The 19,198-nt window shown below is 32.2% G+C and overlaps 1 protein-coding gene across 10 annotated transcripts in view; it reads left to right on the top strand.

Annotated features, from left to right (window-relative positions):
- Ndae1 (Na[+]-driven anion exchanger 1) overlaps positions 1 to 19,198 on the top strand; it is a 204,693-nt gene that overhangs the window by 178,096 nt on the left and 7,399 nt on the right. For 7 of the 10 annotated variants that reach the window (XM_074130750.1, XM_074130752.1, XM_074130755.1 and 4 more), the window contains 14 exons: positions 1,929 to 2,000; positions 7,792 to 7,883; positions 8,097 to 8,282; positions 8,428 to 8,634; positions 9,146 to 9,291; positions 11,548 to 11,811; positions 12,792 to 12,957; positions 13,055 to 13,192; positions 14,147 to 14,296; positions 15,003 to 15,098; positions 15,201 to 15,377; positions 17,284 to 17,462; positions 18,326 to 18,536; positions 18,773 to 18,880. In XM_074130750.1, the coding sequence (XP_073986851.1) occupies positions 1,929 to 2,000; positions 7,792 to 7,883; positions 8,097 to 8,282; positions 8,428 to 8,634; positions 9,146 to 9,291; positions 11,548 to 11,811; positions 12,792 to 12,957; positions 13,055 to 13,192; positions 14,147 to 14,296; positions 15,003 to 15,098; positions 15,201 to 15,377; positions 17,284 to 17,462; positions 18,326 to 18,536; positions 18,773 to 18,880 (2,192 nt within the window). The remainder of the gene's footprint in view (positions 1 to 1,928; positions 2,001 to 7,791; positions 7,884 to 8,096; positions 8,283 to 8,427; positions 8,635 to 9,145; positions 9,292 to 11,547; positions 11,812 to 12,791; positions 12,958 to 13,054; positions 13,193 to 14,146; positions 14,297 to 15,002; positions 15,099 to 15,200; positions 15,378 to 17,283; positions 17,463 to 18,325; positions 18,537 to 18,772; positions 18,881 to 19,198) is intronic. The other 3 variants (XM_074130758.1, XM_074130754.1, XM_074130757.1) reach the window with 1 other exon arrangement.

A 19,198-nucleotide genomic window follows, 5' to 3' on the forward strand; every position in this document is an offset into this window, starting at 1 on the left:
GAGAGTAAGGACTGTTTTTTATACTAAAAAATGGCGACGTTTTCTTTACACGATCAGCGTGTAATCATTCGATTTCTCCATTTGCGTGGTGTGACACCAATTGAAATTCATGGCCAGTTGAGTGAGACATGTGGTGATGGTGCAATGGTTGTGTCAAATGTGCGTTCCTGGGTGCGACAGTTTAAAGAAGGAAGAACGTCGTGGGAAAACAAACCAAGACAATCTCGGCCTCGTACCAGTCGGTCTGTTGACTCGATCGACCGAGTGGAAAAAGTTGTTTTGGAGGATCGCCGAAAGAGTGTGCAACAGATCGCTTCCGAAGTTGGCGTTTCCGTGGGATCTGCGCACACAATCCTTCATGATGACTTGAAAATGCGAAAAGTGTCCTCCAGGTGGGTGCCACGAATGAAGACTTTGAAGTGATTGCTCAAGCTCCCTACTCGCCTGATCTTGCTCCTAGCGACTTTTGGCTCTTTCCAACAATGAAAGACACTCTCCGTGGCCGCACATTCACCAGCCAGTTATTGCATCAGCGATTTTCCAGTGGTCAAAACAGACTCCTAAAGGAGCGTTCGCAGCGGCCATGGAAACTTGGCGGCGACGTTGTGAAAAATGTGTGAGGCTACATGGAGATTATGTCGAGAAGTGACAAAAGTTCCAAATTTTTGGTGTGATTGGTTAATGAGAAAAAAATTCGGAGGCGTTATAACTTGAATGCACCTCGTACATCATTCTAAATTGTACCACTTCGTAAAAATGATTGTATTTCGTGCATATTTGTTATTCCGAGTGTGTTATTTTACTATTATTATCTTTATTTGTTTAGAGATACAATGTATCTGTGAGTTCATGTTCTTGTTCACCTTATAAACTTTGTGAAGTATAAGATCTTAGTTTTAACCCTTTTTATTTTAAATAATTAAAAATTGTGTACATATTTTTCTCTTCAAGGTTATTATTAATTTACAAAGTTCTTCTTTAGGATTATTATATTTGTGCCCAAATCTTCTAAATTAATTTCTTTTAAGCATTCCAACTGCCTGTAAGTACCAATTGAATTTAATGTTGCTTGGATAGGAGCTTACTCACTTACAATCCAGTCTCTCTTTAAGCAGATTTTTTTACATAGTTATCGTTTAAGTTCTGTCATATGATAATTCTATTAAATTTTCTTTATCTTTTATTGATAATGATGTAGCTTTTCCTAAATTTTGTTAATAGAAGGGGTCAATTATCATTTGTGATTTCGGGTTTTGGGAAAATACTCCGTGAAAGATAATTTTAATCCTGTTAAATGTGCTATTATTTATTCTCGTATATCTTGAGTCAGACCAACCCTTATTACTGTGCATATTAACAACTTTACTGTATAGTATTATTAATTAAAATAATTTTCATGTATTTTAGGAGAAACCGTTTCTATGATATTTTAATTATTTATTTATTTATTTTAATTTTTATGCCCGCCATTATTAATTATTTTTTGCTTATACCACAGGTTGGGAAACGCTGCTCTAAGATATTAATTTTCAACTGGATCTTTTAAGTAAAGTATCCTCAATTACATTCAGAGATCATATTAGGTACTGCGGTAGTTGGATAGGTAACCTAAGGTTTACCTATCCAAAACAGAAATTGGTCCTGAATAAGTAAATCGAATACTTGTCACAAAGCGTTAAAAAAAGACCACTTTTCAAAAATATCTGCGACATTTTGCAAAGTACAAATTTTTTAATTAGAATTCTCTGATGTTCTACCTGAAGTTCGTGGAGTATGGTAATATTTAAAATTATGCTCATTGAACCTAACATTTAAAAAAACAAAAGAAAACAATTGTCTTATTTCTTCTTCTTTTTGTTTCTGTTTATTCTCTCTTTCTTCTTCTTCTCTTCCCTTCTTCCTACTTTGGGTGGGTGCTCTCATCATAGTGGAGGAGACCCAACAAGGCTGCCCTTCCAACAAGCAGGAGATGGGAAAATATCTCTCTATACCATCAAGTGGTAAACTTAATAAAATTAAAAGAAACAAATATTTTAATATTAGGCGAAGGTTTTTTTTTTTAATATATTTATTGTTTTGTTTGGCCGATGTACCAAAATATAATTTAACCCTGGGTATCTTGCTTGTGTGCTTTTCATAATTTTTATTTTTAATTTTTATTGGAGGTGATCCTATTTAATTATATTGGAAATTTAATTTTTCCTCCTTAAATCCTTCAGGATTTTTTTGGTTTTAGTAAAATTTCACTTTCAATATGGTGCAGGTAAAGTTGTTCACTGATAATGTTTCTTTGAAATAAAGTACTACTTCCGCGTGTACGATTGCTGTTACTGATTTCCCTTTAAAACGTCTTTGATCCAGAAAGAAAACAGCTCAGTACATCAATTAATTCATTTATTGTTTGTTTTACTGTGCCTTATAGTACAAATTAATAAATAAACATAATAATTGCAAAACATAAATACCAAAAATTAAAATAATCTTTTCCGGAAGATACTACCAATTATAGGTAACAAATTCAGAAGGCGAGATCTTCTGACTTCTGTACCTAGCTTTTATTATTATTCAAAACGCGTAGCGTCTAAGGCAAGGGAACTAGGTCACGCAGTGGGCGCCTTATTCTAAGCGCTGAGAAACCCTAATTCTCACATTGAATTTTAACACGGGTAAAACCAGCTTTGTTACTAATAACTTTTCAAATCCATCATAGGTATGTTTATAAACTTATCCCACTAGGTTATCTCCACTCTAAAGACGCTCAGTGTCACATTCTCCAAGACAGAGCCGTCACCTTCTCTGTGCTCTCTTCACTTTTACACTGATGACGTACTGCCTGCGGGAATTACCTTCATATTGAACATGTGAAGTACCAATAAGTGCATACCCAGAAGTCAGTCACTATGTTTCTCTGATATTTCCTGTTCCTTTTAGTAATCTCAAGAGGAGCCATAGGCTTAAGATAATTTAAGAGATTTATACAACACCATTTCATGTCCATTTTTTATAGTTCCCACTCTGTGGCAGCCCAAAAAGCAGCTATTGATCCACAATAAGGGCTCTTAGGCGTACTTAAGGTTGAGAAGAACTCAACTTCTCCTACTCATCAGTCTTTACGTCAGTATTCTTTAATGTCCTGAAAAGATTCACTGATTTCTTCTCACCTAATTCATGAAATCTTTTTCTACATTTCTTTACCAACTTTGATGAAGAAAGGATTTCACTAGAGTTTTTTTTCCAAGGTAGCCCGACTACCCGAGAAAATTCTTATTGCATTAACCCTGTTTACTCGCTAGTTATTTTCAGCTATGATTCTAGAATCACCATCTCCTTTAAAAATCTAATAAGAAAAATATTGTCCTCATTCGCGGGTAATCTGGAGAAGGAAGCTTAAAGCGACTCAACGGTCTCTTCAGTACATGTCTGGCATTGCTTATACATTTATGGATGGATCCTGCTGTAAACATTTTTATATCTTAGATGATTTAGTAAGCTTCAAATCATTCGGAAGCTTTTTTTCTTTTACGGAAATAGCTTAGAAAGAAAATCACTAGCAGAAGCTTTATGATTAGACAATTTTACCAGCAACCAGAGTTTGTCAGCGAATTTTATTACTAGAAATTTATGTTATAAATTAGGTTGATCATTAAACCTTAATTTAAAAGTTACCTAATTTATTAAAAGTAATTAATATCCTATTATATGATCACCTCTTGATATTTTGTTCATAATCATACATAATATGAGGTTTTGGTAAATATACAATTGTTCCAGAATGAACAAAACAACATTCAAGAATATATCAAATTTTATAAATTTTTTTTGGGGCATACATCCACATGTTTTGTTACCTATAATATTAGTGTAGTCATTTGTGCTTTTATCGTGTGCATGATTATAGATTTACTCTCTCTTTAGATATCTTTTTTCCCATTTAATAAACAATCAGTTTAATAAAATTTTTAATTTTCTCAATCATACAAAATGATTTCCAACTGTTTATTCAAAGAAAGACAAATTCCTTTGTTTACAAAATTTTATTTATCTGTATTTAATGAACTTATTACTCTTTGAAAAATGTTATACTCTTTAGGCATTTTGTTGCATTCAAAGGTTTGTACTGCATAAGCTTTGTACGTTAAAAATTATTTCTATAATCCCTTAATATTATTTTAAATATTGCTTAAAACAACTCCAATCTTTGTTTAGATATTAGATTTTAGTTGATTAGAGATTAATTTTTAGAGTTGGTTAAATCGAAATAGCGAATCTAATTAGTATTTAATTATGATCTCTCAAAACTATTACATTCTATGTCAAAATTTAATCTTTCAAGTTTTATTAGGTAATATTAGTGGAATGGATAAAAAAAAAAATACTTATTTTTAAAGTCACCCATTTAAAAGTTTAGATTATTCCAATTGTTCACTTAATTTTAATAAAAGTTGTAAATGTTTCCTCCAACCTAGCCGAAGTTAGAAGCTTATGGGTAAAGTTCTTAAGTTCGATATAAGTGTCCTGGAAAGAAATTTAAGGAGTTCGAAATACATTACTTAGATTGCCAACTTTAACTTCTTCTTGAGATTATGCCCCGTACAAATCCGATTTAAGCCTGTTATCGAGAAACAGCTTTTGTAATGATCAGTTATTACCATTAACTGGGATAGTCCTTTTTACTGACCAAATCTGGCATTTTGTGGCTGTGACGATATTCTTGGATCCGTCTTCTGCTCAGGATGGACCGTCCTGCCGTCTTGGGCGTATCCAAGTATAGGAGCGTAGAAAAACAAAAATAATGATTTTTATTTTATGAACTCAGTTTATTTTATCTAAAATACATGTTCCATTGAAAATGTGGATAGGACCGCAAGGCTGAATAATCTCATTGATTTCATCTCTGACCAGTTTCGGACTTTGATGGATCAGAAGTAGATTAATCAGTTTAGCGTAGAGATTTCGACTTCACTTATGTTTCAGTCTCGCACTACTCCTGCTTACTTGTGAAGTTCACAAGACGAGACTATTAAGAAATCTTAATAAAAATAGAATACTGCAATCTTAAAGAAATACTTTATATTATTACCAAATCTTTCGTCTGTTTTGATGTGAGATTACTCTAAAGAAAACAAATCTCTCAGTAATTTCACCCTTGTGAAGAAACTGGGTATTCCTGTGCCCTTAAGCCTGCCTCAAAACAGGAGCACGCATCCTGCAAAATTGCTGATATTAATGGATTAATTAATTCGTCGGCACGGTAGCCCAGCGGTTAGTTGTGCACGGCCCGCTAAACTAAGATGTATTTTGATACTGAGTTGGCCTAGAATTTTACTTAATTGGATTAAAAATTAATTTTCAGTAAGGTACATATGTCAGTTATCAATCTCCATGCATGTGACATCTACTCAGTAGTTGGGCAAAAAGTCTGCCTAAAATGATAGGCATTACTTTACTTATGTCATCTTAGATTTTATATGGATTCGTTTTTTTCATTTTATAAATTGAAATTTACATGAACATCTTACCTTCTTGGTAGTTTGACGCAACGCCCCATCTGTTGAAAAAACGATTATGGTTAAACGTACAATATTTTTTTTTTTTTTAGGACTTGAACCATATATTTAAATTGTCACACTCCAATCTGAAGCGAATTCAAAACCTCTGCCATTTCATCGCTTGTCCATACTAAGTTTCCAGCCTTTCAATCCACATTGATCACAACGATTCCATTCTCCTTATACTATCCATATCCTGTAACAGATTTCACTCCAGATTCTAAGCTACTTATACCCTTTATTAAGACACTTCTAATGCCTTCCCTGAAAGTCGATGGATTGTCCAAGACAATTAGGCTATTTACTCACTTATAATGAACATATTTAGTATTGTATTCAATACAAAACCGTTTTAATTTTCAAAAAATAAAAAAAATTAGGTCAATATTTTACTATTAGTTAATTTTATTGCAAATTACTTTTTTAGAGGGCACGATTATTTATACAAATATTCTGATAAGGAGATAACCTAATTAAATATAATTATAAAGTTTATTTTGTTAATCACTTTCGTGATTGACTATGATTCTCTCTTATCTCTCTCTTTTGTCAATGTAATTGGGCTTTGTGCAGTTGTCGGAACAATTTATGATGCTTTTGTCTAAGTTGGAAATACATTAATAACTTTAATAGTCATTTTAAATTTAAATTTTCTTATTTTCTATTGGATAGTTGGTGAATAAACGGTATCAGGACACCGAAGCAATAAATTTTAAATTCCAGAAAATAAAATAAGGGAATATGTAATTGACTGCATGTACCTTGTGACTTCTGTTCTCATGTTTAGTTTCTATTTACTATCAATTATTGTAATGAAGTATTTTTATGTAGATGAAATGTGATACTTGAACTTTTAAGTCTCTATCCTATTGCATTCGTCGTGCATTACAAAAATAAAAATGAATTATTTCTATTTATGTTTGTTTAACATTGTATCGCATTTTATTTAAAGATGTATTTTAAATCTATTTAATGAAAGTTAGTAATATGAAATATTCTCACTTTTCAATCAAATGTATACATTTTTAATTCAAATTAAATTAAAACCTAAAATCAAATTCAGAAAAGATTTGTGAATTTCTGATAGCAATTTGCCTTTTTTTTTTCTTTTTTCTCAACAAAGAGAAATATGTTTGATAATATCAGAGGTTTTGAACACTCAATAGCGTTTTAAGTAAGAGCGTTTTCAAACATGGTTAAGAGAGTCAGTCATTTCTAGAATAATCGCGAGAAATAATCATGAAGGTCAATGGCAAATAAGTGGCTTTAGGTATAGTTTGATAACGGTACACGATATACCAGGATATTAAATTATTTTTATTACATTGCCGGGTCTAAAATTATTAACGTCGTGCTTTTTAATTTTTAATACGCTGTTTCCTTGAAGAACATCACAACCATCTGCTGTCCAGATTAAGAATCTTCGGCTAATTGGGAGAATTTGACTTTTAAATGATGAACATAATAAACTAAGTAGGCTGTAGTCTGATCACTTAATGAAGATTTTTTTTTTTTTTTTTATTCGATAAGAAACAACAGTATTTCAAGATGCTAGAGGTTGATAGGGCTAAAGTTATTTTAAATTTAACAAAAAGCAATAAAGCTGAAAGGAATCGGCTTTAAATACTTCTTTTTGTAATTGTAATTTTGTACGTCCAAATTTGAGGTCTTTGAGAACTTTTTTCATTGCTCTGGACAGTGTTCTCTAGTTACAGCAACATTGTTATCAATGTTCAGTGAGCTGTAAGAAGAGAAAATATAAGGTCCGGCAGCTGGATTCGAATCCGCGATTTCCATGTGGGGAAATCCAGTGCGCTAAACCTCTTTACAGACGTTTTTAAACTTAATTTTTTTTTTTTATGAGTAAATCGTAGATTATGTAAGCAAGTAAAAGAACATGGTATCAGTTTGCTAGTAGCTGGAAAAATTGAAAACGTTCATTCATTATAAAGTTTTCATAAAAATAATAGAAGTTGAACAATTTTGAACTTGATGTAGACCTGAATTTTGATAAAGACCCTAAAATCACAAATACTTATTCTTCCCTTTACTTTCATCTTATTTTTATTATAAAAGTATTTAATTTACTGGATATTAGAAGTGAGAAGATTTGTTACTATATAATTTTGGTACTTGTATCACTTGCATTAAAGAAGTATCTTATTAATTTTTTATCTTAAGTTATTTAGATTTATGAAATGTTTGTTTGTTTAAGATATTTATAATTGTTTTATTTGTCTAGGTGGGCCACAAATTGAAGTTATGGAAAGGAGTCCTAGTGCAGTATCGATGTCAAGAAATCATAGTGCCGGAGAACTGAATGGTGATCATAAGGTGCTTAAGAGTTCACTTAAACATTGTTGGAGACAATATTATGAGCTTTAAATAAGCAAGAGTATTTTAATTAGTATCTCGGTTCTTATCATTTTTATTTCTATGTAGAAAAAGTCTAAAGTATATTTCCTTTTGTCTACTTTACTCGTTTTATACTGGAACAACTTATACATGTTTGTTCTCTGTCTTAATTTATTGTTCGTTCTGTGACAGGCAAATCTTCACTTCATGAGGAAGATACCTCCAGGAGCTGAAGCGTCTAACATTCTAGTTGGTGAAGTAGAATTCCTTGACAAACCTTTATCCGCATTTATACGTCTCAACCAGGGTACATACTTCGGCGATCTAACCGAAGTACCTGTGCCTACAAGATTTCTTTTTGTCCTGTTGGGGCCTACGGTAATAATATTCCTTTTTTTTTTTTTTTTCTGTGTTCTTTTAAAAAGCAACTGTGAGGAGCAAAATTTTGTTTTGCCCTTTGATATAAAATGATGATATTAGAAAACCAAAAAATGAACCATGATGAATTTGGTTACATTGTTAGGGAGGAATTTCCAGTTTCCACGAGATTGGTAGAGCTATGGCTACGCTAATGTCTGATGAGGTATTTCACGAGGTTGCGTATAGAGCTAGAAATAGACAGCATCTTTTAGCTGCTATTGATGAATTTCTGGATGCTGTGACGGTTTTACCACCAGGAGAGTGGGATCCTGCGATTAGAATAGAACCTCCTGCGGCAATACCTTCACAAGTAAGTATTTAATATCTTTGATTTTATCCAACCTAACAAAATTCGTATTTATATCTTTATTAATAAGATTACAGCTGTTCATAGTTCATACTCGTATGTAGACGTTATTCTGTAAATGATAAATTTTAAAAACTCTTTTACTTTTCCTCGTTTTTTTTCTAACACTTTGCAGCAGTTCTCCTAACCAACCACAATTGCCACACAATTCTCTCCTCTTGTAGCGGAATTTGCCTAGAAATATTTGATATGAGTTATCACAAAATCAAAGAGTCCCGGCCACAGGGGGAGATTCCTTTAAAAGGCATACAAAGTTATACCTACCTCATCACATATACTTATTACATCTTTAGTTTGTAGTGGTAAATCTACAAATACGAGCCAATAAACAATATTGTAACTCCTTTTACTAATTTTGTTTTTTGTTTTTTTCACATTAGTTGAATCAAAACTTAATAACTTCATAAAATAAATCCTTGGTAAAAGATAGTTATTGTTCTATGTGATTGTCCAGGATCCAAGAAAAAGACCACCGGAGAAGCCTAAAGAAGATTTAGATCCTGAAAAAGAAGAGCAAAAGCTTAGAGAAGAATCTGGGTTATCACGTTCTGGTAGATTATTTGGAGGCCTAATTAATGATATTAAAAGAAAAGGTCCTTGGTAAGTGCTGGGGTTGAATTTTTTAAAAATATTTATTTGGTGAATGAATAAAATAGTGGTCCAGTTTTCATGAAAGTGACTTGGAAACATTACAGTTCTTGGTTTAAATTTATTTATTTATAAATGTAATTCCTTAACACTAAACCTACCGCCATTTATGCATAACTATTCCTACCGTGACCGGTCAAATGACCGCACTTTAAAATCACTTAAATTTCTTATTTTAGAATGAAGATAATAATTATTTAACTACGAAAAAGCATAGTTTCTTTTGATTAAAAATAAATCTCGTAGAATTTACTCTTTTATGCATCATTTTTTAAAATTATAGGCTTCTCAATTGCCAATTTCCCGCTTACTTACTTTTTACATTTTAAACAGCATTTTTTAGTCTTATTGCCTTTGCAGTATCTTATTTGGCTATTTTCCGACCATTTGTTCGTGTACTAATATATTTGTCATGCTTTTGCAATGGTAACACAAATTTTGCCTTGAAATTTCGCTTCCGGTAGTTTTTTATACAAAATCCATGGATTTATCCCGGGGGCTAAGTCTAGGATATTGAAAACTATTAGTTGAGACCATCTCCGAGATTTTCCACGGTTATATTTCTTCCACGAGCTGTGTACATTTCTGCTAATTTCAGAGCGACAAACTCCCCAAGCGGAACTGAAGGTTCTCTGCTTTCACGTTTTCCCAAAAATGGAAAGCCTTTTATTGCATCGAACGCTAGCCAAGATTTGATACCAAATTTGTCCGGTTTATTTGGCAAGTACTGAGTAAATCTGCATCTTGACTTTGTTAAGAACAAATGTCCTTGGAAGAGATATATGCTCTTGGTTATAACAGTTTTGACTGTTATCAACGAATTTGTTCCAAAACTTAGAAATCAAAGCAAATTTATCGGTTTGTAAACGATTATTTCTTTGATCCACTCGAATAAACCTCAAAATTTCCGTCTATACATTTCTGCTCACAGTGTTTGAGAAGAATGCTCGTCCCTATTTTTGTTCCAGTGAAAAGGGCAATATCGTACATTTTTCGCCTCATATGCACCACATGCAAACAATAATCCGATAAATGCATCATCAAATTGACTTTTCGAGAGAATTCTGTTACAAAAATAAATAAATAAATAAAATATTAAATAATTAAATAATAAGTAAATAAAATGAAAATATTCAGCCGGTCAAATGATGACTGGTCGCGGTAGTTAAGACGGACTACAAATTTTTCTCAAAAATCAAATATTAGGAAAAGAAGTGAATATTAAAAAAACAATTGTATACATATTTTAGGAAAAGTCGTGAAGTTTAATGGCGGTATGATAACGCTGTAATTAGAAAATTTAAATCAAATTTAAAAAACAGTCAATTGACCGGTCGTGGTAGGTTTAGTGTTATATTGTTTAAAGTAATTAAATACTAAAATACAAAATGATATGAAAACAGCACTTAGATTCAGGGAAGGTTAAAAAAGGTTATACATATAAAGGAGTGCAGGTTGTGTTAGTTAATGGATGGTAATTCTGTGCAGTTTACAGAGGAACATGTATGTGTTAATATTACTTCGAGTTATTACCGCAAGGCATTATTTTGTAAGTATTTTTGGGTCATCCTAAAGTTTAAAAGCCTCTCAAAATAAGTATGATTGTATCTCAGAAAAGTTGTTCTAAATTTATCTGAAATTCGTTCAAACGATAACTTCGTCAACTCTCCATAAAACTACATCTAAATAAGCCAAATAACTTACACTTTAATTTTAATAAGTAACTAGATGTGTTAATAGAAGTAAATTTATATTTAAAAAAAAAAAAATGACGTAGTGAGATAGTAATGGGTTTTTCTTTTCAAAACAGTTATAACTTCTTTCTAGTTTTAACTATTACATTAATGAGTTTCTGATCACTTCCTTTATTTTGTGCTAATAAGTTCTATTTTTGCGAAATAATTATGGAAAATTTGAATCAACAATATCGTTCATCGTTCAATTTCAATCGTTGTCAGATGTGTCAATGTAATTGCTTACCAAGTTTGAAGGTATATCTAAGAAAAAATCTTTTTTAAATATCTAAGACTGTTAAAATAATGTATCAAAGCTAAAAAAAATAAATGCGTTTTTCAAATCGGAATAAATATATATTTATGTATTTTATTGAGAAGATTACTTCAAAACTAACTAACCCTAAATATTTAGGGGCCCATCCTTCAGAGATTAAATTTAAAAAAAACAATCATAATTTCTTTGTTATAACAGGTATTGGTCAGATTTCAAAGATGCATTGGCTATGCAGTGTATCGCATCTTGGATTTTCCTGTATTTCGCCTGTCTCTCACCTATCATCACATTTGGCGGCCTCCTCAGCGTGGCTACTAGTAAAAATATGGCAGCTATGGAGAGTCTTGTTTCTGGATTCGTCTGTGGTATCGGATATGGCCTTTTTTCAGGACAGCCTTTAACAATCCTTGGATCTACGGGACCAGTATTGGTTTTCGAAACCATCGTACATGATTTTTGCAAGTGAGTTATTATGTCGATTAACTTATAGTTTCTTTATTGATTAGTTAAATCTGTAGGAATAAAGTTGACTAAAAGTGAATTATATAAAACATTTTATCACTCACAAAAGGCAGTTATGGTTTAGATAATACATTTTCGTTTAATTATTTTCATTGCATTGCATACCTAAGCAGGTTATGGAAATCTATACGAGAGTTATTGATGAAATTTTATAATTAAACCTTAACATTTCTGTCGCCGAGCATGCCCTAAAATCAGTTTTAAAGAAAAAAAAAATTATTACACATGCAGCTAGTATGTACATTATCTACTTTCTCATCTCCTTATCTATACATTCTTTTTGTATAGGAAGTGGTTTTTTTAAGAAAGGTATAAACTAGAAATTAGGCAATTTTGAGGACTAGATTAGATTAATTTCTAAGTCAAAGAATTGATTAATGTTAAATCCCTACAACTTATAAGTTCCATTGTTGCTCTCGTTAGTGTCAAGGTTTAGAATGAAGTTGTAGATTATGTGTGAATTCGTCCTGAAATCTGGGCTTAAGAATTGGAATCTGTTCAACCTTAATTTCTAAAATATGTCTCCTAGCTTCCTAAAAACTAAACTGATTTTCTGGTTAATCTTGAATGTGCAATTCATAACGTGCTTCATGAAATAGATAATATAACATATGTTATATAAATATTTTATCCTCAAAACGGGATGGTTGTTGGTTTTGGTGGTTTGGGTTCGGATTTTTTTCTCAATTTTCAGTGATTGATGTATCCATGTCTGTGTCATTACTGACAATTATTATGTGAACTAAGACATAAACTTTTGAAGTGAGAGTCTTAAAGTCTTTATAACAAACTTGCGCCTTACTCTGCAGATGTAGAAAATTCAAAATCCGGCCAGATTAGACAAAAATAAATAAATTAATTAATAAAAATAGAAATATGTGACATATTTTTATAATTGCTTTACAATGATTTTTCCCTAGGGACCAAGGATGGGATTATATGTCATTTAGACTGTGGATTGGCCTTTGGATAGCATTTATACTTTTTATACTTGTTGCGGTCGATGCAAGTGCTCTTGTATGCTATATCACGAGGTTTACTGAAGAAAATTTTGCTACACTTATCGCTTTTATATTCATTGTCAAGGTAAATGAATTTATTAGATCAGGCTTTATCATATACATTTTTTTTTTTTTTCAAATATTTAGTAGTTTAATGCTAATTCTCTATTTTTCTTTTGCAGGCTGTGGAAAATGTTATAAAAATCGGAGAGAGAAACCCAATAAACCCTTTAGGATATAAAAATGTTTGTCACTGTATTCCTCCTGTCAATGCCAATCTCACCGAAAACTGGGATCCTTTGAACGAAACTTATTGCACGGTGAGAATTTTTTGGTTCATTAAACTAGGATTATTGTTGAAGTTCTTTTTCTACTTTAAACGCTGATCGGGATCTAGAGATTGTGATGTAAAAAAAAAATCAGCTCACTGGTTTGAAAAGTAATTCTATTTCGGCGAGATACTGGCGGATTTGGTCGGCGAAGAAATAGGGATTAATCCTTAAAATGAGAACAAAATCCTTGCTACTGTTCATGTTCTAGTTGTTACTACTATTTTCTACTTTATAAGTTTGGAGGAACAGGGACTTGTCAGATTTACTGGCGTTACTTTAGGTCTGAAGACACTTTTCGTATCAAATTCAAGGTGTTATGTTAGTTAGATTTAAACTACCTTAAATGTCGAAGCAGCTGAGGTTGCCGACAATAGAATTCCTCTTCATTTTAAGATATTACCGATATGTCGAGGGCACAAGGTTGAGGTAATTTCTTGAAAGTTTTCCGACCTTTACCCAAAGGCTTCATTTTGAGTTGTTGCTCAGTGATTTTGTCTATTTCCATTTCGACGAACTGTAAAAACAAAACGCAACAGAAATAAACACAACTGGCACAGTACGCACACCTCGACATTCAGACCGAATACGGACGGCTCATTGGCTCTTAGGACTCTCGAGGAGTGAAGTTTAAATCTTACGTGACTGTATAATTAATAGGTTACGATATTGACAGTAGCACTTCAGATTTGACATAGTGTTCCGTGGCCAACGTAGAGCACTCGACTTAAACTCAAGGTTGTTAGCAACAGAGCTAAGTAATTTAATTTTACTTTTATTTAAGAACTATTTTTCGAGAGCACTGGCAATGCGTAAATTACATTTTTCTAGTTCTAATTATACATCCGAGTAAAACAGCTGTATTTCAGTTGTACTTATAAACTTTATTATATTTTTCACTTATTATCAAGGTCGGCTTAAGGTTTTGATTTTGTTTAATTACAGGATATTGGTGGAACATTCCAGACAGAGATGTGTGCATCTACAGCTTCAGTACCAGATGTATTTTTGATGTCAATTGTCTTATTTCTGGGTACATTTCTCATCTCTGTACATTTAAAGGATTTCAAGAATGCTTCTTTCTTTCCATCTAAGGTAAAAATTAAAGTTTTTCAGAGTAAAAGAATATTTTTATTTGGACGTTGATTAAGTTCTCGCTGTTTGCCAAAAGTGGGCACCACTGTACAACGAAAGTTGCAGTTGTGAGATGGGGACTCAATCTATTAGGAGGTGATGTAACTAGTCTTAAATTTAAGTGTAAGTTATTGAGCCCTCAAGGGTAAACAGCTTGTTTCAATACTTAATTAAACATGTCGAATTTCGATGCTTGCATTAGAAAGAATACTTCTTCAGTTACTAGTTTGCAGTTTAAACTTGACTCTTTACTAGTTTAGGTTGATTGCTTAACGAATGAGAAAAACGTTTTTGAAAGTAAGGTTTCTGAGTTACAGTCAACTGTTGTGTTACTCAAACAGGCAACACGAAGCAAAACAGTAGAAATACATAATATACCACATTTGCAAGAATAAAATTCAGTCGATTATTGAGTAAAATAGGCACTACTCCACTAAGAGTGAAGTGGATGTAGTGTATAGAATAAAGGCCCATGTCGAGTTAGTACGCCTCCTAAAAAATTTTTTCTTGATTTTATTATCATTAACCTTTCCTTATAAAATCCCAATTCTTCAGAAAAAGTAAGCAGAGAGTGCTGTGTGATCATTTCAGGTCTGATTTTCCCGATATTGGAAAAAATAAGCAAATTTCTGATTAAACGATTCACACTTTTTTTCTCCTTTTCCAGGTGAGGCAATTTATTAGTGATTTTGCTGTCATTATTGCAATTGTTTCAATGACATTACTGGATTATTTATCAAATATTGAAACGCCAAAATTGGAGGTATGAGGAAAAATTTTACTATGAAAATTATCTGTGGTAATGCCTCTAGAAATTTGTAATGAGAAATTAATTTTTGTTTTTTGTTTTTGTCCTTCCTCGTAGGTTCCAGCAGAATTTAAGCCTACTTTACCAGATCGAGGATGGATAATCTCCCCATTTATGAACAAAGTATGGACCATACCTTTGGCTATAATACCTGCACTTTTAGGTACTATATTGATTTTCATGGACCAACAAATTACAGCCGTTATTGTCAATAGGAAAGAAAATAAATTAAAGGTAACGAATGGTTTTTTTGTGATCAGTCTGTACTTGTATCAAAACTTATTTTACAGAAGGTATAAACTCGGGTGCAAAAACGTGTATAAATTTCGTAAATAAATAAAGTAAATTAGTCCCCTAATTTTGTTTTTTTAGTTTTATTTTTTAACACGTGTTTTGTAATAAAATGAAAATTGCCAGGCAGGGCCGGATTTAGATGAAAAGAGGCCCTAGGCTATTCCACTTATGAGGCCCTTTCGCCTCCCATTTTTAAGTTTGTAAATTACATGAGAAATAATAAAATACATCACTTCTGTGATATACGTATATCAATATGTTAAATGAAACATGTTGTTATTGGTACTGTTTTTAGAATAGTGTAATTTTAATTTTGCTAACAATTTGAATGTAGGCCCCTCTTGATCTTGAGGCCCTGATGCCTAGGTTAGGCTATAGGAAAATCCGGCCCTGATGCCAGGCTTGTAGAATTTAGTGTGCCGAAACAGGTAAAAGTTTGCGGAATTTGGTGCTATGGTAAGAGACGTTTAACAACATACTGATACTCTACGATACTGATACCTTCGTCAACCTAAGTAACACCTTTTTGTCCGAACTCCATTAACTTCTTAACCAGTTAAGCGTGTTTGACGTGTATACTTGTTGTGAAAAATATAAAATTGCCATTAACTATAAAAACTCGAAATTTTAATAAAATACAATAAGAATATTATTTGGTGGGATGTTCCCTTTACCTTACCAATAGAACTACCAAGTATTTTTTACGGAGGGAGGTGGTGGGAGTCAACCAAATGATAAGTGGTTGGTACATGTTTGGTCTCCGCATTAGAGATTGGGAATTACGCACACAAATAGAAGCTCTCAACCCTTGTGCTATGCCGTTTTTATCTTAGATACTGGTTCAGACCTCAGTACGAGCATGATTTCATTTTGTACAGAATTCAAAGCTCTTTTCTTCCTTGTAAAAGCTCTAGTTAACTGCAATGCATACGTAAAGCGATGCAAGACTTTGAATTAGCACAGAATGCCTTGTCTGTAATCTCAAGCCTCAGAAATTGCAGAAAAAGTGTGCTTGCAGTGACTATTATGACGTTGTAAACTTATGGTTGTTTTGTCCTGCGTTCGACTTGTTTACACGTCATTGTCTGATTTTAATTTTAAGCACACTGTGGGTTTTTTTGTTAAAACTAAATTCCACGCTTAACTGGTTAAAGGTGTTGAGATTGATTGGTAAAGCTCTGTCTGAAATTAATGTTTAACAAATTTTTCTTCGGCTATCTATTCTCCTTAAATCCCGCACTCTGTTTCTGTAAGATACAAAATATTCATTATATAAATGGTCCAATTAGAGAAAAGCTTAACCAGCCCTCCAGCCCAGATGTGCCCTTAATGGAATTTTCCGGGGGAAAAATGTTGGGTTACGTGGAAAATCGTTAGAGTCATTTTAGAAAAAATCTCCAAAAAGTAAAAAAAATCCTTCAGTAAAGTGGTACGTCTTGTTAAAGGATCTTGGTGCACAAGGTTGCAGCCAAGGCTCCCTGGTAGGATCCTATCTGAATATGAAGTTTCAGCTTCGTCCGATTTTTTTTTTCAACTTTTGGGATATTTATGTTTTCTTACACACATCTCCACACTTAAAACGAATAGAATATTTGAAAGCGAAAAAGGTTTGATAGGATCGGTAATTCTTTTCTTACCTAAGTAAGAGAGAGTAAAAGTAAATTTGAAAAATCGTTTAATTGTCGTATCTCATGTAACCAGATTATAACCTTCTTTTTTTGTTGTTTTTTATTTTTGCACCCGAGCGACTATTAATTTTTCCTAATTCATTCAATCAAGATGGTATACAAATCATTGAAGATGAATTTAATTTAGTAAACAAATATATTTTATAACTTGTATATAGAAAGGCTGTGGTTACCATCTGGATCTGTTTGTGCTCGCCATTCTTATAGTTATCTGCTCCTTGATGGGACTCCCTTGGTTTGTAGCTGCCACCGTACTATCCATAAATCATGTGAATTCTCTAAAACTAGAATCTGAGTGTGCAGCACCAGGAGAAAAACCACAATTTTTGGGAGTAAGGTAGGTGTTTAATTTTTCTTTTTTTTTTCTTTTCTTTTCGTTTATATCTAAGTTGCTGTTTGTGTGCTGGTTAATAACCTGGTATTTTATTTATCTTTGTTTTTATTTATAATTTATGTTTTTTTCCTTTATTTTCTTGTTTATATTTTAAATTAGTTTTTATAGTTTAATGTTTTTCTCAACATTAGTTTATATTTAATTCAAAGAAAAGATAGATCATTCATCTTCACATCTTCTTCTTTGACATCAATTACTGTAATACAGCTGTCTTTTATTTATTAAAAACTCTAAGTTTAATTAGTGGTGATGTACTTCATACCGTGAATGCCTTTTGAACGAAGTATTTTAATTTAAAGCCTCCTGCTTTTCTTTTACTTCCTCGTACCGTAATAGTAAGAGAAAGTGTGTAATCGTTCAGATTTCTTATTCTGAGTTTATATTACCGAAAATATCCGTATTGAGGTCTCCTAAGTACGAAAAAAAGTGATTTTTACAAATTTTTAAGTGTGTTCATGCAACCCATAAATGAAAAATCTTAGAACTTTCTATATTTCGCTTAAGGGCCAGTAGAGGTTGCTTACAGAGATCTACTTGGTAGATCTAATAAGTTTTGTTTGGAACATTCTAAAAGTTTGATTTCGGAAACTTTTGTGAAGGGTTAGATAGATTCGTTCTGGGCTGGAATTATGTTATTACACGATTGTAACACTTACTGTTTTTCTCTACCGAAAACACTTCCAAATGGATTGTTTATTCAAAAATGGCCTCTAAACTTTGTTTAAACTCCCGTCTATACTCAACATACTCTCCTAAATGTATCTCTTTATCTTATTTATGTTTTAATCATTTAATATTTCTTCCAGAGAGCAGAGAGTAACGCATGTACTTATATTCTTAATGATAGGCCTGTCAGTATTAATCACGCCGGTACTGAGGAATATCCCCATGCCGGTTCTGTTTGGTGTATTCCTATATATGGGTGTGGCTTCACTTAAGGGACTACAATTTTTTGATAGGATGTTGATAATGTTTATGCCCGCCAAATATCAACCGGATTATATGTTCCTGAGACAGGTAATTTCATTTTATAAATGTCTTAAATTTTGTTTTATAAATTAAAAATTAAGAGCTAGTTTTTCAATGCATACAAAGCATTATGACTGTCAATACTACTGAGAAGTGATTAATCTTAGTAGTGGTTGCGTAATGGATTTTGCTCTATATTTCCCATAATAATTGTTCGTCTTACCTTTTTTCTTCTTTTTTCTCACTTAACTGTTCTAATTTTTTGTATATTTATCGATTTACAGGTGCCAATAAGAAGAGTTCATATGTTTACATTAATACAGCTCGCTTGCCTTATCATGCTTTGGCTTATCAAATCTTTTGGAAAAACTTCAATACTTTTCCCGCTTATGGTGAGTAATTTTAATTGTGTGTAAAATTCTAAAAAATAATAATAATAATTGTTAATAATTCTGCCCTAATTATTATTATATTTATTATATATTATTATATTAATATATTTATTGTTTGCAATTATGAGATTAATTTCGTCTATAAACAGTAAAAATAAGTATTGGAAAGGAATTAACTCATCCTTTTGCGTTCTGGATTCTCTGGAAGAGATTTCAGTCCATTAAGATAAAGCTCAATCTTCTTTGAGTTCCCACATATAAGTAGATAGATAGATAGATAGATAAAGTCTTTTATTTAAATATGTACATAAATTTCAA

The sequence above is a fragment of the Rhodnius prolixus genome, unplaced genomic scaffold, assembly GCF_049639745.1.
Source record: "Rhodnius prolixus isolate KJV_2025 unplaced genomic scaffold, Rpr scaffold_4, whole genome shotgun sequence".
Lineage (NCBI taxonomy): Eukaryota > Metazoa > Arthropoda > Insecta > Hemiptera > Reduviidae > Rhodnius > Rhodnius prolixus.